The 21,617-nt window shown below is 39.5% G+C and overlaps 1 protein-coding gene across 8 annotated transcripts in view; it reads right to left on the bottom strand.

Moving 5' to 3' along the window:
* The window catches only part of OPA1 (OPA1, mitochondrial dynamin like GTPase), a 61,288-nt gene extending 48,910 nt beyond the window's left edge, over nucleotides 1–12,378 (bottom strand). For 4 of the 8 annotated variants that reach the window (XM_021708281.1, XM_021708291.1, XM_021708285.1 and 1 more), the window contains exons 1-4: nucleotides 12,114–12,378; nucleotides 2,505–2,823; nucleotides 1,756–1,852; nucleotides 62–169 (exon numbers count right to left, since the gene is read on the bottom strand). In XM_021708281.1, coding sequence (XP_021563956.1) covers nucleotides 62–169; nucleotides 1,756–1,852; nucleotides 2,505–2,823; nucleotides 12,114–12,145 — 556 coding nt within the window. In that variant the 5' untranslated portion in view covers nucleotides 12,146–12,378. The remainder of the gene's footprint in view (nucleotides 1–61; nucleotides 170–1,755; nucleotides 1,853–2,504; nucleotides 2,824–12,113) is intronic. The other 4 variants (XM_021708287.1, XM_021708303.1, XM_021708294.1 and 1 more) reach the window with 1 other exon arrangement.
* Nucleotides 12,379–21,617: the final 9,239 nt, after the last annotated feature.

The raw sequence follows: 21,617 nt of genomic DNA, 5'->3' as shown, positions 1-21,617 counted from the left end.
GACATATTTCTCCTCTGTGATTCTTGAAATTTTTAATTATATCAAATAGGTCCTTCCTTACCTGTGGTGAAAAAGTCCTTCAATAAGCTGAGGCTTTCAACAATCTTGTCAAAGTCTGGTGCTAACTTTACAAGGTCTTCTGAATTAGGAAGGGCTTTTCTAATTTTCTCTGGAAAAGGTAAAAACATATAAACAGTCTCAAAATAAGAACATGTGGAGATGGGTGGGGAGGAGGAGGTGGGAAAACATGTGTCAGATATTATTCTAAGGTCTAATAGTATTAAGTTGTTTAATACTCATGGCGACTCTACAACATATCTGCTATTATCAACCCCATTTAAACATGAGAAACTGGGGCAAACAGCAAGGAAATGGGGGGAGCCAGGGTTCAAGCCCAGGTATTCTACATCTGGAATCAGTCTCTCAGTTACTACACTGTGGTACTGGCAAATGCATCAAGTTGAAAAGCTCTTCTTAAGAATATTAGAAAAACAATTTGAACGTGCACTTTTCCTGAAAGAACCTTTGTCAACAAAAAAACTGCCTGAGCCCAGGGTTCGAGACCAAGCTGGGCAACTTGACGAGACCTCATCTCTACAATGAAGTAAAAAAATTAGCTGGGTGTAGTGGCGTGCGCCTGTAGCTCCAGCTACTTGGAAGGCTGAGGAGGAAGGATCATTTGAGCCTAGCAGGTGAAGGCTACGGTGGCCATAAGCAAGCCACTGCACTCCAGTCTGGGAGACAGTGAGACTTCAATTCAACAATAACAACAAGAAAGAAGTGCTGTGAATAAGTAAATGTAGAGATGAACTCCACCTCCATATATACCAAAGATTATAAATTAGACAATGTTTTTAAAAAAATGAAAAAAATAGTTTCATCAAAAAAAAATTTTTTTTTAAGAAGACCACCAGCAATTACTGGCAATCATAACTATCAAATACATTTTATTTTCTGGCTGGGTGCGGTGGCTCATGCCTGTAACCTCAACACTTTGGGAGGCTGAGGCAGTAGGGCTACGTGAGTCCAAGAGTTCAAGACTAGCCTGGGCAACACAGCGAGACCTCATCTCTACAAGAAAATAAATAAAATAAAAAAGTTAGCTGGAAATATATATATATATATATATATATATACACACACACACATATATATGTATATAATATAGGCATATAATACATATATAGGTATATAAAGATATACACATATACACACACAATTTAAGAAAAGGGGGACAGTGGCTAAGGGGAGAAATCACTTGGAATACTAACAGTCTTTAGGAACTTGGCTACAAAAAGTAGAGGAAACCAAGGTATCCAATCAAAAGAAGGTAGATAGGTAGATCACTATATGGTACATATATTCTGGACAACATTATGTAACACTGAAAATGATATTTAGAAGGGCTACTTGGCAGCACAAAAATGCTGAAAAAATGTGTTAGGTGGCAAAGATACCAAAGTGTATGTTCACTAAAACTATACAGTTTTTAAAAAGGAAACTAAACTATAACCATATACATATAATAAGGACAATTAAAGAAATTACTCCCTAAGGATAGTGGCAGCTGTGTTAATGTGATGGACTACTGGATAATTTTTTGTACAATTTTTTTCATTGATATCATATTATTTTTATCATTAAAATAAAACAGCTACATATTAGATATATAAGTTAAGAAACTGTCTCAATACAACTATTTCACTTTCGCAAAAAAATGACCCTAAAAAGTATTTTAATGTTGATTATACAAACCAAGGTCGATATACTCATCAATTTCCCACACAATATCAGGCACAATCCATTTATAGTCACTAAGGTCAGGTATCATATCCTTCCACTGATCAAAAGTCTAAAAGATAAAAAAAGTATGTCAATCGGATGCTCTTAATGTCATAAAAAAAGTAAAGAAACACTTATTTAATTAAAACACATTAATAGTTAATGCATTATGTTCAAAACTTTCAAGAAAAAATTTTAAATGGCCTCAGCTCTTCTAAAAACAAATTAGCAGGCATGCATATAAAACATGTAAACATTCCTCTACTAAATATGGAAAATATAAAAAGGCAGAATATACTCCTATTTCAAACAGGTTTCATGATTTGGCTTTAAGCAATGCTGTGGAATAAAAGAAAGACTGGGACACAGAATACCTTGCCTCTTGTCCCAGAGATGCCAAGAAGTGCTTGTATGAGAATGCCACCTAGCTTTCCCATCTGTGTTATTAAATGGCAAAGCTAAAAATCAAATCAAGGTGTTCTCATTACCAGCCTAGTGTTCCTTCCACTATGTCATTTTAATCTACAATTATAACGAAGATTCAGAAGTCATCTTCCTATTAGGATCATTTAAAAAAATCTAGCACATGGTAGAGACACACAGTAAAATGTGTAAACACCTAATTATATTCTACTGCATTAAAGAAAAATGACTTAAGCTATAAAAAAATTAAAATAATCTTGCCAGAATAACTGGAAAACTAGTAGGAAAATTAAACTCACCTTTTTGGCTGTATAGCCACCCCCAACAGCAGATCCTAGTATAAGATACCGAAGTTTTAAGAGTCTTGCAGCTAATCTTGCTGGCCAAAAATTTCTGTGGGGCTGGTAGCCATATTTAATTGGAAAAAGTTTCAGTTTACGTAAAGGAAGCTTAGTTAGAGAAGAGAACTGCTGAAATGATGTCCTTAATTGGGGTCTTTGAAGCTTCAAGGTAGGATGATGTGAATGATAACTATTTCGTGAAACCAGATGCAATTTTTGTAGTGGTAAGATTCCCTTCATTCCAGAGCTATGCTTCACTAAGGATTGGCAGACCTCACTGAAAGAAAAATTGGCATGGAAAAAGATCAGACAGGGTAATAACACAAAGGAAATGATATAAAAGGAGCAACACACTAAAGGAACAACACCACATGTGACCAAACATAATACATGATACATTAGTTCACATTTACTAATCATTTACTATGTGCCAGGCACTGTTGCAGCATGTGCTATCTCATTTAACCCTGCTAATAATCCTATGAAGAAGTTACTACTCTAGCCCCATTTTACAAGCAAGGAAAATGTGGCACAAATACATAAATAATTTGCCCACAGTCACACTGATATAAAGAATAAAAGTAAGGCCGAGCATGGTGGCTCATGCCTGTAATCTCAGCATTTTGGGAGGCCGAGGCAGGAGGCTCACTCGAGCCTAGTTCAAGATTAGCTTAGGAAACATAGCTAGATCTCATCTCTACAAAAAAAAAAAAAAAAAAAAATTAACCAGGTGTGATACAGTGCACCTGTAGTATCCTAGCTACCCAGGAGGCTGAGATCCTCCCGCCCAGAAAGTGGAGGACATGGTGAGCTGTGATTGTGCCACTGCACTCCAGTCTGGGTAACACAGTGAGACTCCAACTCAAGACAAAAAAAAAGTGGGATTCAATCCTAGGTTGTGGGACTCCAGAGTCTACACTCTAAATGTAGGACATGATCTTGAACCAAGGAATTGAAATTGGAGAGAAAAAGCTAGGGACTTATTTTACTAACTGTTATTCACTGTAAACAAAAATACATGCAAACTTTTGCTTTCAAGCACAAAAATTCCAACAGCTTAGAGCATCCATTCTTTGCCCCCTCATCTATGTCTCTCAACCCTGAGATACCCCAGGGATGGACATTAAGGAAATTAATGAATCTCACCTTAGTTACCTGACTCCTCATAAAAATGAAAGCAGCAAAAAGGCTCAAAAGGGAAGAAAATCTAAATTTACATGTTAACTGTGCAAGCTTTACAGTCTTCTCCTATCTGCAGAGAATGAAAGGTTACCAAAAGCTACCACATGCCTGATCTTGTACAGCACACATTCAGAGTTGCTTACTGTGGGTCACACCTGATTCTAAGTAGTTTTAAAATATCAGTTCATTGAATTACATGGCACTGGAAACTTCTTAGAAAACAGGAATCAAGGAATACCAAAAACAATGCTGTGAAGAAGGATGGTAGTGGCAAAGGGGCACTGATTCCTAGTAAATACCAGATATCATGCTGAATGTTTTCACAAATGCCGCTGTTGACTCTCAGAAAGACCCAGTAAAGTGAGTATCCTTAGTCTACAATTGTTTTTTTTTTTTGAGTTGGAGTCTCACTCTGTTGCCCAGACTGAAGGGCAGTGGCCGCTCCCAGACACCGCAGTCTCGACCTGCTGGGCTCCAGCAATTCTTCCGCCTCAGCCTTCCAAGTAGCTGGAACTACAGGCGCGCGCTACCACACCCAGCTACTTTTTTGATATTGTAGAGATGAGGTCTCACCAAGTTGCCCAGGTGGGTCTCGAATCCGCGGGCTCAGGCAATCCATTCACCTCACCCTCCCAAGGTGTGGGATTACAGGCTAAGCCACTGAGCCCGGCTTGTTTTTTTTTTTTTTAAATAACAAAAAACTATGGCCTAAGGTAGAATGACCAGCAAATAGTGGAAGAAGGGTTGAAACAAGGGTCTGCTTGGGAGTAAAGCCTAAATGTTTTTCACAAGAGACTGTAGTGGCAAGAGTGTGGGAAGCAGCAGATGCATAAATATGTGTGGTTCCAAATAGGAGGCTAAAGTGGCCTTTTGGAGCACCTGTCACCTCCTCTGAAACCCTCAGGATGACACCAGGCCTTGCTGTGATTCAAGACTATAGAAATTCTCCAACTCAGGAAACCTGAGGGAAACAGGATTTAACAGTGGGAGAAAATACAAATTGTGGAATCAGGCATACTACGCATTTGTAATTCTACATGTAAATATCACTCTTGGTTACAAAAACATTTATTATCTCTTTAAAGGTCGGTAAACATTCTGTACTTTTTTTTAAAACCTCTGCCTCCAAGATTAATCATAATTTTTACCATCTTATAAAAGTGTCAGTCGTTAAGCAACGCTGTGGAATAAAAGAAAGACTGGGACACAGAATACCTTTTTATTAACCAAGAGATTAAATTCTCCTGACCTCAAACTCAGCATATATAAAAAGCAAATCCCTCATCTTAGCTTCAAAACTGTCTCCACCCCAGCAATTATACCCATGTGAAAATCAGTAACACAACAAATGCTTCCATGTCAAACAGTAGAGACAGTTAAGTGGCACAAGAGTTCAGAGGAAAGTGTTTGATCCTTAAGAGTTGAGGTGACCAGTGAAAACTTACCAGAAAAAGTAAAACTTAAAAGTTAAGTGGAAAATGGAAAATAAATCCCAGAAAGGGAGACAGGGACAGAGATAAGCCAATAAAAGGGCAAGAGACCCACAGAGCTGGTGCAGAAGGTTCATAGCAGGAGGTAAACTGGAGAGGTGTCTAAGACAAATGACAGAGCCACTGAATGTCAGGCTGAGTCTGAACTTTTTTTCTGTAGGCAACAGGGAGCCCCTGAGAGTTTCTGAGGAGAGTAAGATTAGTTAGAGAGTAGTCAAAGAAGACAATTAAAGACAATGTTGGGTTAAAAAACAGCAGAAGGGGAGCAGAAGATAATCTTACTTCAGTTGCCCAGGTATAAGAGAGAAAAGCCTAAAGTGAGGTGGCAGCAGTGAGAAAGGAAAAGGAGAGGTGGTTACCAGAATGGGGGAAAGTCACAGGGTGAAGTAAAGAGAGTCACTAATAACCAGTACGAACTTTTACCTGGTGTGACCAATGTTATCACTTACAGAGGTAAAAAACTAGAGAGACAAATCAGCTAGGAAAATTGCTAATGGTGCCACAACATTTAGCTCAAACTTCTTTCAACTAAAACCCTACATCCACTTAGACTTTTGAGTTGGATGAACTTTGGTTCCAATCAGTTTCACTGCTTTACTAGCTGTGCAGTCAAGGGTAAATTATGAATTTCCCAAAGCCTCAATTTTTAAATCTTAAAATAGCATCATAGCTGTATTGGAGAGTCACTGCCAATAATCACAAATATAAGTTTCTCATTCTCTGATACTTCTGTCTTCTCCTAACTGATTAGTCTTCTCCTTATCTAGTCACTTACTTATTCACCTTAGATTATCTGGTTCATCACTGCAGTAACTCTTTTGCAAATACTCTAGAGTCCCTTGATCTGTGAGTTTTTGTTTGACTTATCTGGCAAAATACAGACTCTGGATGAACCCAATTGTTGCTTTTCTCTCTGCCTGCACCCAGGGGAATGAAGAACTCATTACTGGAGAAAATCACACCCAACTGGACAGGGTCCTCAAAATTACCTAACAATCCAAAGTCATCTCTCTTACCAGTTCATTCTTCTGCTCCCTGCAAGGACTATTTCTGATGTTCTCTACTCTCTTCTAACTCCCCTCATCTCTTCTAACCTTCCACAACTCTCAGCAGAAGACCCTGCCCTCTATTTCACAGAGAATGAAAGCTACCAGAAGGGCACAGTTCAACGTCCTCCTATGAAAACTGTTCACCCTCTGCATCTCCACCCATTCTCTTCTCCCCTGTGCAAGGTTACAGTAAGTGCTCCTCCTCCCACTAAAAGTCAAGCCCTGTTTGGAATTTTCTTTCTTCCTGTCCTTTCAGGAATGTTAAGGCAAAAGCTCTCTCATCTTAAAAGAGAGAAAAATACCCAATTTTCCTGCTCTAGCTACTTTATTAAAAGCCAAACCAACCTGACTTCCTTTTCTATCACTTCAATGAAACAGCTCTTACTGAGAACATCAAAAGCTTCCAATAGGCGTTTTTTTTCAATTTTGGTTTTACCTGTCCTCTCAGCAATATCTAACAACATTGACACTTCCTCGATGTCAGAACTTCCTCTTCCCTTGACAGTCTCTAGTTTCATCTATACCTCAGTGCCACTCCTTTTCAGTCTCCCTCTCCTCAACTACATTTTAAATGTTGGGAGCACATCAAGACTTAGACCTAACCTACTCACTCTCCCTACACAATCTTAGCTACACCCATTTCTTTCATTACTATCTACATACCCATGTTTCTCAAATTTATGTATAATGTAAACAGTTAAGTTCCAGACACTTGTGTCTAACGCCTATTCAACATCACCATTTAGATATCAAAACAGTAACTCATATTTAAGCTGTTCATAAGCATGATCTCTCCTCTCCCTCCCTCCAAAACCCTGACCCTCTTGCAGCATTCCCTATCTCAGGAAATGGCATAAGCAACTATCCAGTTACCTAAGCCACAGACACGGGGATCATTCTTGATACCTTCCTCATCTTCATCCATCATAAGAATACAGAGTCTCACTCTGTCACCCAGCCTGGAATGCAGTGGCATGACCATGGCTCACCACAGCCTCAAACTCCTAGGTGATCCTTCTGCCTCAGCCTCCAGAGTAGCTGAACTACAGGCCCGAGAGGCTAGGACTCCAGGTGTGTGCCACCACGCTCAGCTAATTTATTCAGATTTTTGTAGTGATGAGGGCCTCACTATATAGCCCAGGTTGGTTTTGAATTCCTGGGCTCAAAGAAATCCTCTGGCCTCAGCTTCCCAAAGTGCTGGGATTACAGGTGTAAGCCACCACACCTGACCTCAGAACACTATTCTGAATGCAAATCTGATCACGGTCACTCACTGGCGTCAATCTCTTAAACAGCTCCCCCAACATTTAGAACAAAACCCAAATTCCTGGTCGATAGCCTCCTGCACAGTCTGGTCCCTAACTCTCTCTCACTTGTCTCAGAACTCCATCTGTACTAGTTTTTATCCAGTTCCTGGACTCTGCTACCTCAGGGCCATGATACTTGCTATTCTTGGACAGACTCAACTGAATATATAACTCTTGCTATTGCTCAGTTGCACCTAAACATTCCTTCCTCTACTTGAGCCTTTATTATAATGCAAGTCCCCCAATATAATTCTTGGCTCTTTGTACTTTGTCTTCACAGTGCTTATAAAATTTGTATTAAATAATAATGTAGTCTCTATCAGTATACTGCAGTCCTCATAAAGGCCAAGGTCCTATCAGTTTTGCTTATCATTGTATTTCCGAGGTCTAACCCAATGTCTCACAAATGACAGACACTCAATAAATGTGTTGAGACGGTGGCTCATGCCTATAATCGCAGAACTTTGGGAGGCTGAGATGGGAGGATTGCTTGAACCCAGGAGTTTGAGGCTGCGATGAGCCATGATTGTGCCACTGCACTCCAGCCTGGATGACAGACTGAGACTCTGACTCAAAAAATAAATGCATAAATAAATAATAAATCTGTTGAATGAACATATGTTATTGGGAGAATTAAACTGCAAAAAAACAGGTGAAACAACCTAGCTATGGCCAGCAGAGTACAGTACATGCTCAAGAAATGTCATTTCAATATTAATTTTCACTAACCTCCACTAATGTATGAATGAATCAAAAGCTCTTTAGCCCTCAAAAAGTTATTTGCATTTTTTAGAAAGAGTTAATCCAAATATATATATCAAACTAGATAAACTCCAGAACTGAGTTTCTTAAAATGCTTCTGCTTTTCATTATTTCCACCCTCTTTTACATCCAAATACCTAAAATTCCTTTGCCACAACGATGGCAGCAATAATCATGAGTGAGGAGCAGGAACAAGAATAAAGAGTATGGTACCTAGTATTTCAGGTCAGCAACTACCATGTAAAATGTTCTGCAGTTAGTCCCCTGGAGGAGACACCTGACTCAAAGCTAATCTTAGTACTTCTTGGAAAGGCATCCTCAATAATTATTTCTACGGCTTCAGAGGACTATTTTGCACGTAAAGATCCTTCTAAGATATAGATAAGAGAGTGAAAAGATGAGAAGAAATGGAGATTTATTAAAGCACCCTATAAGAAAAGGCTGCTTCAGTCATCCACCATCCCATCAAACAGCTGAATTTAACAACAGCAATCTCCCCAGGCTAGCAAACTGCCAGGGAGCCTCCTAAGTCTGAATGGGAAAGAAGACTTCCCATAGTGAGCACCCCCTTCACCAATATTGGCATTTGTAACAAGCTCAGATCATCTGCCCACTCCCTAAAAGCCCCACCATAATGCTTGCTAATTGATACACCGACACCTAAAACAGTTTGCTAAATCAGCCCTCTCATTCAGGGATAACCCACAAAAGGAATCTGCAACAATCATTAAGTCTTTCATGTTTAAATATGATTAGATAACCAGGCTCTTGTAAAAAAACCAGCAACTCTTAAGATGAAGACAAAGATAAACAATATTATTAGTCCTGGAAAAAGCAGAGATATGAAACCCTAATCAGTAGTCTAAGGAGGATTCCTAAAAATATTACAGACCTTAAATGTTGGTACTCAAAAATAGCAATCTAAGAACAATAGAAAATTTATGGAATTAAACATGTCTTTAAGAGTTTAATAAGTATTTTTTAAAAGTTCATGGAATTTAAAGTTGCAATGTGCAGTGCTGGGTGGCCCCTGCAAAAAATAAAGTTGCGATAGACAATATAAAAAAAAAATAGCAAGACCAGAAAATGAATTAAGGAAATCCCCCAGAATGAAGAACACAAAGAGAAAAGTGATGGAGAGACATGGTATCCAAAGGGGGTGGGAAGATGGGGGTGGAAGCATTCCATGGGAGGCACAAAATTCTCCACTGGGATTCAGGAACAAAGTTTCAAAGCTGCCAGATGCAGCATTTTTTGTATCTTATCCTTTAAGATGTTAGGATTCACTTATAACAATTAATTAGTACAGGGACATTTAATTTAAAAACAAGTGTGCACATATACATATTAGGGTACATGCATGCTTTTTTTAAAAGATAAAGGGTACAGATCATATTTTAGAAATCTTGAACATAAAGGATCATTCATTCTAAGAGGGTCAACATTAACCTAACAAGCGTCTAGAAAGAAGAAGAAGAAAAAAAACCCAGGAAAAAAGGAAAAGAATAAAGACATAGGAAAATTTTCCCAGAAATGAAGAAAGGTGGGGGAAAGGCCCATCGAGTGCTAAGTCAAGTGAGTGGCAAAACAAAACAAAATCCACACCAGGACAAACCATGGAGAAACTTAGGAAAAAGTCAAGATCATAAAAGCTTCCATAAAGGGAAAACAAAATACCCACAAACATGAAACAAAAATCAGGTTGTCATGAGAATTCTCATTAGCAACAAAGGATGCTAAAATAAAATATAGCAATGCTTTTACAGCTAGAATTCTATATTCAGTCAAAACTAAAAATCTGACCAGGTGCAGTGGCTCTTGCCTGTAATCTCAGCACTTTGGGAGGATAAGAAGGATCGCTTGAGCCCAGGAATTCAAGAACAGCTTAGCAACATAGTGAGACCCCATCTCTACCAAAAAAAAAACAAAAAAAAAACATTAGCCAGGTGTGGTGATGTGTGCCTGTAGTCCCAGCTACTCAGGAGGATGGGGTGGAAGGATCCCCTGAGCCCAGGGAGTTGAGGCTGCTATGAGTGTGATCATGCCTGGGTGACAGAGTGAGATTCTGACTCAAAAATACATATATAATGTGATGCAAAATAGGTTTTCCCCCAGAAATCATCTACTCTTTTGCTCATCTGCCAACTCATTTAACCAATACACCATTTCCTAATTTTTTCCCCAATAATTTAACACAAATATCGATTGCATCCAAATAAATGTTGGTCACTGGTCTTCTCATATGTTCATGAACATGTATTTATATATCTAGGTCAAAAAATGCTTACGTTACCATCTGTTGAAGAGTAGAAATTTAACTATATTCCTCCACAACATACAAAGGAACTATAGCAAAAGACAAATTCCAGGGCTTGGGGCTTCAAGCTTTCCACATCCCTACTTCTTCAGGTAATTAAAATGAGCTATCAGCATGAGACATTTTCAAATGATGACTCAACAGTGTCCGTGTAACTTTAGCAATACCTTAACTCAGCGACATCCAATTGAATAAAGAAATAATAACAGTTATAAATCAGTTTGTTTTGAAACTCAATTTTTAAAGTTATTCCTATACATTTTAATTTTTCCAACAGCAAATGCTATTTTCTGCAGTCTTTTCTCTTTTTATTTAAAGAAAATCAAATATGTTTCCCATTAAGTATTAAGGAGTAGAAATACAAAGGTTGTAAGTAACTTACTTCAATACTAAAGGCTGTGAATTTACTCAAAGATTAAAATTCCGTGAGATTAAAAATAACTGTGCAAGTACTCTAATTGACTAACGCTGTAACTATTGTACGTCATCAAGTATTACATTTGGACTTCGGTAAACCTCCATAAAATAAATGGATTCCATTCCTTATAAACAGTATAAATTATATACAACACATGAAAAGTTTTGAAAAAATTCAAGACAGGTGTGTAGAGGTTGAGTTAATTTAGGAAAACCAGGTTTTCCCAATCTTGCTTAGTGCACATTACTCTTACCAAATGCCCGCAACAATGAGCTAAACTTGAAGGTATCTAAGGATATAACAACAAAATTTTGTGTAAAATCAAATTATTCTCATCAAAATGCATATAGTAACCCTGACAAATGAGAAGATATCTAAGATTTTCCATTTAGAATTAAACCACCCAGGAAAACAATGACAGTGTGATTAAAAAGGTGGTGCCAAATTCACCGCTTTGCATCAAAAAGCAAGTCTCAAAAAAAGCTGCTATGAAGAGGTCATCTCTAATCACCATCTCTGACACCTTGTGCGTCACTGCTCTAGTTCTGACTCCAATCAGCGGCCTAGGGAAAGAGGCAGAGGCCCCCTTCACCCAGGAGAAGAGCAAAGAAGTACCTGCAGGTGCAATACACAGATGGCGTGGAGATGAAAGAAAAAGAAGACAGTGAGAATTAAGAGAAATGAGGAAAGAGTGATTCGTGGGTAGAAGCAAACAGGGCAAAGAGATGACCAAAAAAAAACAGCAAAGAGAGACATATAATACTGAGGACACGAGGGCAGGAACAAAAGGACACTAGAGACGGGCCAAGACTGAGAGGCGTCCAGAATATTCGAGTTGGAGAGGGGCAGAGACAAGGGCCAGTACTGAAGTCGGCACCGCAGGTCAGTCTAGCCACTCTGGGTCTTCAAAAATATCCGGGAATTCTCCCACCGTCCTCGGCCTGGCCTGAGAGTCATATGCACATCCTGGAGATAGTGATGGGATAACTCCGCTTTCAAGAGGCCCCAGAAATAACTGGGCTAGGTCTGAGCCCGCACTTACCAGGCCACGGCGGCCCGACGTAGTCGCCACATCCCGCCGGTGGGGAGGTCACACAGGGGCCGAGACCGCTACGAGGGTGCCCCAGTGTCAGCCCAAGTCCGGCTCCTGCTCTAGGAATGACCCAGGAAGAAGCCCTCAGCAACAAGGGCACAGAGCAGCCGCTGAGGCCCTCCCAATGGCGCATGGACTTCCGCAAGAGCCTGCCAGGCACCCGTACTCGGTCCGTCAAATAAATAACCACCCCACCTTCCTAGGCAGGCAGCACAAACAGTCCTCGGAGGACTCGTGCAGGCGCACAGAGCCTTGGGAAGGGACATGCGCACTCCACCTCCTCTCACCAGGCCCGCCCTCGTGGTTTCCGGGTTGGAATTCTGAGCCTCCCGGGTTAAAGACTTGGAGAGCGGAGGGGGCAGGTTGCAGAGGCGGGTGAGGGGAAGTGAAGTGCGCACGTCCATTTTGGTACACGCTCACCGGTGGCGTCTAATTTAGTAAGGTTCAGATATTGAAGGAGCATGGAGGAGCCTAAAGAGTACAGAACGAATACTGCAATAGAACAGAGCAATAAACACGAGTGGTTGCCCATTTGTTCCACTCCTTTGTCGGGCATCTTTGCTTAAAAACATTTTCATATCCTTAGAGCAATCTTGTGAGGCAAGAGGAAGAGGCATGGGTAGGTTGTGTCTTAGAATCAGAGCTGAGAGGGGCTCCGAGCGATCAGTTAGGCCAGCTGTGGGTTTTGGAATAAAGCTGTGTTGACAAAAATCATTTTGTTTATTCACACTTTAACCGGCTTTCGTTTGGCTTTTAAGCTTACCGATTTGTTGGCATGGTCTTTGTGAAGGTCTCCAGCAGTTCCACATTGCCGGTAGTCTCTGGTCCTATACGCAGCATTCAGGTCAGAATGCTGAGTGCTGAGCGCTCGCTGTCCTTACACTACGTCCCTCTCTTGGCTTTCAGGACATCACATTCTCCTTTTTCTTTAGAGCTGCTGATGCCCTGGTCCCCTCTTCCAAACTCCTCAATGTTGAAGAGTCTCAGATCTCAGACATCCTAGGTGCCTTCCCTTCTCTACTTAAATTTTCTCTCTAGGTAATCTAAATCTGTTCTATGGCTTTAATTATCTTTTCCCCCTTCCAACTTGGTCATTTTATATTTTATCAAGAAACTAGGGCACATAAAAGGGAGGTGGCCTATGAAAGATTATGAAGTCACTTTTTAGGGACTAAAATCAAAGAGTCCAATTGCAACCCACCACACACAGATACATGCAAACACACAAACATAAAAAATATATATTTTTTTCCTTGATTGTCAGAATCATAAGTCCAGATCCCTACACTCGCAATACCAAGCATAAACCCAGCCATTGATAGTAAACTTTCTCAAATGAAAGACTCTGGGAATTTTTAAAATTGTATTTATTGTGACTGTATGACAGCTCCAGATAGGAACTTACTATACTGACCTGTACAAACTGTAGATCTGTATAGGATTGTAGGGTTGTACAAAAATGTCTTTGTTCCTGTAACTTACTAGTTGTTTTAGAGAGAGAGAGAGAGAGAGTGCGAGCGAGAGCTAGAGTGAGAAAGAGAGAGAGAGAGAGAGAGAGAGACCAAACAGCCACTTTTATATATGGATTATCTTTACATTTTACAAAGCCCTTGTTTTGCAATTCAATTTCTAAGCATTTATCCTACAGAACCATTCCCACATGTGCAAAGATGTATGCATGATGATGCTTATTTCTGCACTGATATGAAATAATGCAAGATTGGAATCAAAATAAATGTCCATAAATAGAAACTTGTTAAATAAATTACATTCATGCCAGCCATGAAAGCCTATGATTTAGATCTGTATGTCCTGATAAGGTACAATCTCCAATATATACACAGTATCACACGGGGAAAAAGGTAGACTATCCTATAATCAAACTGTCAGGTAAACAGTTTTTTTCCTACATTGTATCAGCTGTAAAGAAATAATAAACCGGGCTCGGTGGCTCAGCCTGTAATCCCACGCCTTTGGGAGGCTGAGGTGAGTGGATTGCCTGAGCCCGCGGGTTTGAGACCCACCTGGGCAGCGAGACCTCATCTCTACAAAAAATCAAAAAATCAGCTGGGTGTGGTAGTGCATGCCTGTAATTCCGGCTACTTGGAAGGCTGAGGCAGAAGGATCGCCGGAGCCCAGCAGGTCGAGGCTGCGGTGGCCGGGAGCAGCCACTGCACTCCAGTCTGGGCGAGAGTGAGACTCCAACTCAAAAAAAAAAAAAAGAAAAGAAATAATATCGAGTTGGAAAGGCAATCAAATTTTATTCAATGGTCAAAGAACGGAGAAGGAGAGCTCATGCTCTAAAGGCACCTTCTTGCAGAGCAGTGGCAGGTATGAGAGTTTTAAGGAGTTGGGGGTGGGGCGGGGAAGGTATGCAAGCTTGAACGGGGTGGAGTTCCCAACACAAAGGCTCAGTTTATAAACCTGGTTCTTCGTTAGTCACACATACACAAAATGGTGTTGGTTTTCCTATAGGGGAGGGATTTTTAGCATTATAGTGATATGCTAATGATTAAAGGTAATTGGGGGTCACCTGCTCTAGTCTGCACCAGTCTTGCAGCAGGTATGGACTTCTGGGGGGGTGGTCAGGTGGCCATTTGTGGCATTCAGGTGGGGCAATCTGGCTTCCTTAAGCAAATGTGTGTGCCTGTTGATTGACTAAAGGAAAACTTGTTGAAATTTTTTCCCAGGAAGCAAGAGTTGGGAAACTCTGCAAGCATGGCTACAAAATAAAGAAATGGCCAGCTGGGCTATCCTGGTGACAAAACTGTCATCGTTGGTCCAAATTCAGCTCACAGACCTGTTTTGTTTGGCTTGTAAAAATGTTGGGCTATCCATTGTTTTAAAAATAATATTGGATTTGTTGTCAAAATTTAAAAACCGACAACTTGTACATTAAAACAATCACATTATAATATCAGAATGCCAAACAACATCAAGCCTTAAGTCACACATGCAAAACATTTCTTGCAACCAGGAGTCGAGTAGTGGTGTTACAGGCTGAAAAGAGGCCATTTTGGTTATATTAGAATAGTCGTTTAGGAAAAAAACTTAAAAATTTGTATTCTTTTGCAGCTGAGTTGGGTTAAACGTAAAAGTCGCTTGTATTCAGAAGTGTACGTTTTTCCTAGCACGGCCTTGCCTGACTGGCCAATCTTATCTAGTAAGCTATTTTTGGTGCTGAAGAAGCAGCAGCTGGGCAAGCCTGGCCACCTAATGATGAGGAGAGTGAACCAAGGCCAACAGAAATGTGTCTAAAAGCTTGAAGTGAACATTGCCCACCTCCCCTCCATCTGTGAATACAAGGACATCAAACTGTTATAAACCAGAACTCTGGGAATAAAAAATTATGTTTTAAAGCAATTTAAAATTATCATCTTAAGTGTTATGATTTTCCCTTCCTTCAAATATTGCAATTGTCTGCCCCTTCCTCTAAAAAAAATTGTAAAAGGACATGTTATAAATTCCAAAATGTTATCTAAAATGTCATCATGACCAGGAGACTTTGTGTCATGTCAGTGATCATGTTTCAAAAATTGTTAATGTATATCTCAAGTCATGCTAAAATTGCACGTGTGCTTTTCAAACTTGGGGAGGGTAATGGGCTATGAATTTTGGGTATACATACTGGAATGAATTTGTGTTGCCTTGAGCAGGTTTTTTGGCAATGATGCCGATTCATCTCCCTATAACCTGGTTATAGAAATTAAACACTCCCTTTTCTCCCAGTCTCTGCCTCTCATATCTTAATTGGCCATGAGTGTAGCTGCCAATTTATTGGATTGGGCCGTAACAGTGTCTCTATCCTTCAAACATTCCAGTCTTCTCTAGTGGCCCACACTCCTTTCTAAAGTCTTCCTGAAACTGAACACATTGATTGCTATTTATCATGAAGCTTGTGCTTTTTCTCCTCTTGGTAAAATCAAGAGAAAAGGGAACCACTGTTTACAGCAAAAGTGAAAAAATGAAAGACTGAGAAGCTTGGGTGTTTCCAAAACAATGAGAAAGAGCATTTTTAAAAGTAGAAGAACACAACTGTGCAAATAAGTTATGTGATGTTGAAAGAATACATATTTCATATGGCATTCTAGGACAAACACACTTGCATTATTCGTCCATGTTACATGCATGACTCAGGAAAAGTATTTGAGTTGATAAGCCCTAGTGAAGGGCAGGGTCAGGGAAGGACTTGAGGATGGTGGGTTACAAGAAAGAGGGAGAGGTACATTTGTTGTAAACCCTTTAATACTCTGTTAATGTGCATTAATTACTTTTTTTTTTGAGTTGGAGTCTCACTCTGTCACCCAGACTGGAGTGCAGTGGCCGCTCCCGGCCACCGCAGCCTCGACCTGCTGGGCTCCGGCTCCTTCCGCCTCAGTCTTCTAAGTAGCCGGAGTTACAGGCATGCGCTACCACGCCCAGCTGATTTTTTGATTTATTGTAGAGATGAGGTCTCGCTGCCCAGGCGGGTCTCGAACTGCGGGCTCAGGCAATTCACTCACCTCAGCCTCCCAAAGGCGCGGGATTACAGGCTGAGCCACCGAGCCCGGCTTAATTACTTTTAAAAATGATGTTAAAATATTTTTCTGGTCCAGAAGTCATCAAGTATTTTATTATTTTAAGCTAAATTTTCAGGTTTAGCTCAAAATTGAGCAATCTACTAGGCAAAACTCTCAAAACACTTACCTTGACATGCTAAGTGACCCTTTCCAGAGTTATTCAATGAAGCAGAAATCTTCAGAAAGGGATGTAATGAGAGATGTTTCTAGGAATGGAAAGATTTGCATTGTTTTCAAAAGTTTTATATATAAAGTTTTTGCAAGTTCTTCTGGGAGACCTCCAAGTTCCTTAGTATTTAATGCTTCCTCTGTGGTTTCCTTAAGAAGGAAACAAGTAGCTAAAGTCACATTTGCACCATCATCATGATCAAACCATCCCCAATCCTGAGAAAAGCATGTTGTAATCCTCATTAACAAACATTTATAAGTCACTTCTTATGAACTCTAGTTTGAGGATATAAAAAAATAAAGTGAACTACAGTTCCTACCTTCAACTAACCATGTCTGATTACGGAGACAGACTTATGTGTAAAAGATAAACATCAATGTGAGACAGTACATGCTGGACCAAGTAAGGGGTAGCGGCCTGCTACAGGGCAGGGCTATGGTGTAATCAAGATAATCTTGGAAAAACAGGAAAAATGGCTTTGTAAAGAAGGAAACTGAGGGTGAGGAAGAGTAGATAGGGGACTATTGAGAAAGTCAAGTGTGAGGGTCCCAACTAAAGTTTGGCAGTGGGAGGGGTGAGAGATCCTTTGAAAGGATATTTCTGAGTGTTTAAAGCAATGGAAAACTAAATGACGGAATCAAAAAACAGAATAAAAGATAACTGGGGTTTCAAGCCAGAGTGAATCGACATTATTACCAACAGTCACTGACAGAGAAGCTGATTATGAGGGGAGGAAAGGAGGAGGATAATGCTGGCTTTGGATTGATGATTAATGCTGAAGGATTAATGGATTATTGAAGTGGAAAAATGTATGAGGCAGTTAGAAGTCAAGTTCTGGAGTTCCAGGGGGAGGTGAGGCTTGCAATACAGATTTGAGAATTGCCTTTATAAAGGGGAGGTTGTGGCTTATATTAACCTTTGTAAAACTGTGCACAAACTTGAAATTGCTTGTAAATGATGAAGTCCACATTATTTTATGTTTTCATGTTTTTAAGATTAAACATATTACATGCAAGTACAATAATGCAAGAAAAAGAAGGCATAATGCTTTCAGCTGACATTATTGATTACTTAGAAAACCCTAAGAAACTAACTTTAAAAAACCCATTAGAAATTTAGTGACTTGAGGACCTCAGAATGTAAACACACACACACACACACACACACACACACACACACACACACACACATTGTTCCATATATTTGCAAAAACATTTGTGCAGATATCAGGTCTTAATCCTTGGAAATTTGTGGATGTTATTTTATTTGGAGAAAAAAAGTCTTTGCAGATGTGATTAAGGTAAGGATCTTGAGATTGGTAGATTATCCAGGTGGAATCCTAAATGTCATTGCATATATCCGTATATGAGGAAGTTTTCCACACATGTACGAAAGACACATGAAAACAGAAGCAGAGACTGGAATGATGCAGACATAAGCCAAGGAATGTTGGCAGCCCCAGAAGATGGAACAGGCAAACAGCGAATTCTCCCCTGCAGCTTCCAGTAGGAGTGCAGCCCTCCTAACACTTTGGTTTCAGTCTAGTTATACAATTAATGGACTTCTGGTCTCCAGAATTGTAAAGAGAATCAATTTCTGGTATTTTAAGCCACCTAGTTTGCAATCATTTGGTATAGCAGCCACTGGAAACTAATACTAACTGAAAATGACCTGAAAAAAATTCCATTCATAATAGCATCAAAAACATAATATAATTAACCATAAACTTGCCAAAAGATGTACAAAATCTTGACACAGAAAACCACAAAACACTGGTGAGAGAAACTGAAGAAGAAATACACAAATGGAGAGATATACTGTGCTCATGGACTAGCAGAATCAATATTGTTAAGACCCCAATTTCCCCAAGTTAATCTGTATATTTAATTCAGCCACAACATAATCCCAGTAGACATTTATTATGGAAATTAATTTATTGCAGAAAATTTTTAAATAGTCTAAAATTTATATAGACATGCAAAGATCCTTAAAAAAAAAGCTGGAGCATTTACAACTACCTGACCTCAACACTTATTATAAAACAATGGTAATTGAGACAATATAGCATTGGCATAAGGGCAAATAGATAAATGAACCAGAATAGAGGGTTCAGAAATAGATGCCCATTTCTGCTGTCAGTTGGTTTTTGACAAGAGCACCAAAGAATTTAATGGAGAAAGAGTTATTTGTAATGAATGGTGGTAGAACAACTGGCTATCCATATGGAAAAAAATATACCATACACCTATTACACACAACATTTAGTAATCATTTACATGATTAGCTGTGTGAACTTCCTGCACTAAAGCAGTTGCAAAAGTGGCCACAGATCTTGTAATAGAAATTAGTGCAGAAATTCCCAAGATTAAAGCTGCAACAAACCTATAAGGCCTATTTAACATTGCTGTGGCTTGTTCTAAAATATAAGTACCTGGAGAAGAATACCACAGTTCCGGTAGCTGAACAGGCACAAAAACGTAAGAAGGATGCTTTAACAGAAATACTTGATATGGGTTACCAATAACACAATTAGACAAAGTACAATTTTCACAATTAATTTCAAAATGACCAAAATTATATATTACCGAGTAAATAGAATGAGCATTAGCAATTAACAAAACATATGGGGAATCAACACAAGCCTGTAAAACCGGAATGAGGACAATAAAGTGTTACAGGACCTGTTGCTGCAAACAATCAATAAAGCTGAGTCTGTAATGAACGATTAGAGGATAGAGAACTTGGAAACATAGATGTAGCCCATTCATACGGGTGCCTTCTAGTTGTGGCAAGTGTAGAGCCATTAAAACCCCAGTCACTAATATATAGTTATTCACCGGGTACAGGATAGTCCACCTTAGAGTTATAAGCACAGTCTCTCCATTTCGGGAAGCCAGCATCTCGCCGTATGAGTGACCAGTCCTTTTCCGTATCATTGAAGTTGCCAGCAGATACGCTGAGAGGCGATGAAGCTCTAGTCGCACAGCCAGGGGCGGTTCCTCCAGGCATTAACATCTCCAGTCGCCAACTGTCCTTGATATTGTCCTGATACCGGATTTCTGTACTCAGAGACTTAAAGGTAGACATTAAGCAAGAAGGCTGGTAATTATTAAAAGCAGAATTATTATAAAAACAAATAGGGAGGGAGTTGGAATGTCTTTCATAAGAAAAATTATGGATTAGTAACGTTTGACTTGAGCACGAAATAAAGCAGGCTCTTCCCTTTTCCTGTGGGAAGCTTCCATTTTGTCAGAGGTTTTATACTTTCTTCTGGATCTCAATGTCTAGCCATAGTTGAATAGCCTGAAGAGTCCAAATTTAAATGATTAATAACAAATAAAGTGTGATTCAAGATGTGGTGAGGAGAGCTATACTTGAACTCACCCTCTTATAACTTAATTGATTTTTTAAAGTTGGTGAACTCTTTCAACTATGGCTTGACCTTGTGGGTTGTAGGGAATTTCTGTGGAATGAGAAATATTAAATTAGGAGTAAAATTGCTGGAAATATTTAGATGTATATGCAGGACCGTTGTTGGTTTTCAGTTGCTCTGGCATACCTAGCTGTGAAAAGCAAAAGAATAAATGTTGTACCACGTCCTTGTAGGCTTCTTCCAGTTTTTGCTGAAGCTAAAATAACATGAGAAAATGTATCTACAGTCACAAGCAAATAAGACAATTTTCCAAAGCTGTTAGGTCTCAGTCCTCCAGAGTTGACTCCTCCTGGAGCTGGAACAAAAGTGTTTTAATTCTCAGAGAGTAAACTGAATGTAAATTGTTTACAATCCTCTGGGCTTAAAGGTATAGCAAAGAAACAATTCTGTAAATCAATAACTATAATATTAAAGTTAACAAGTATAGCAATACAGGCTGTAACACTCCATGGCTCCCATAGTAGTGGTAATAGCTCTTAAATCCTGTAAAAGTCTCCATATACCAGATTTTTTTCTTAATTACAAAACTTAGGCTTTTCATTAACTTGGACAGGTTCCTGCATTCCCTGTCTGTTTTTGCCAAGTCCCTTAAAAGGATCATAGCCTATCTACAGCATTTGTGTTGAAGCTTTATCATTAGGGCTATATAAATGCATGCTTATTTGAGCAAGAATATCTCTTCCCCATAATGTAAAGGGGATAGATGGAATAACGTATGGGCAAAAAGTTTTTGAAGTCTTATCTGTCCAATTTAAAATTTTTAGAGTTATTGGCTACTGAGGGTACTCGACCAATGCCTATGAGTTCCAAAGGAGCTTTTTGAGTAGACCAAGAAGCAGGCCAACTTTCCCGGTAATACAGGAAACATCGGCTCCGGTATCCAATAAGCCTTTAATCTTAATTCCTTATATATATATGTCTTCTAGAGGTCTAGGGTTAGTAACCTCCTGAACCCAAAAAACAACATCGCTAGAGTCAAATCCAGAATCACCTCTAGGCAGGTTAGTTAATTTTACCTGTTTTATGATAAGGCAGGAGCAGCAACTGGGCTATTCTCTGACCTTTGTTAAACTGCACAGTTTTGCTAGGGGGAGCAACAAGCACCTGGATTTCTCTTGTGTAATCCGAATCCACCACTCCAGAAATAATGGAAATTCCTTGTAAAGACAAGGAACTTCTGTTTAATATTACACCCACTATTCCTTCTGGGAGAGGGCCCTTCTCCCACAGGAATTGGGGTTACTGGAATGTCCGGAGTTAATATTGTTGTGGTGGAGGAACACAAGTTCAGG

This window comes from Carlito syrichta, unplaced genomic scaffold (assembly GCF_000164805.1).
Source record: "Carlito syrichta isolate Samal-C Ts95f unplaced genomic scaffold, Tarsius_syrichta-2.0.1 Scaffold58106, whole genome shotgun sequence".
NCBI classification, from domain to species: Eukaryota; Metazoa; Chordata; class Mammalia; order Primates; family Tarsiidae; genus Carlito; species Carlito syrichta.
The sequence above is the reverse complement of the archived record's forward strand: the minus strand, read 5'-3'. Positions and strand labels throughout refer to the sequence as shown.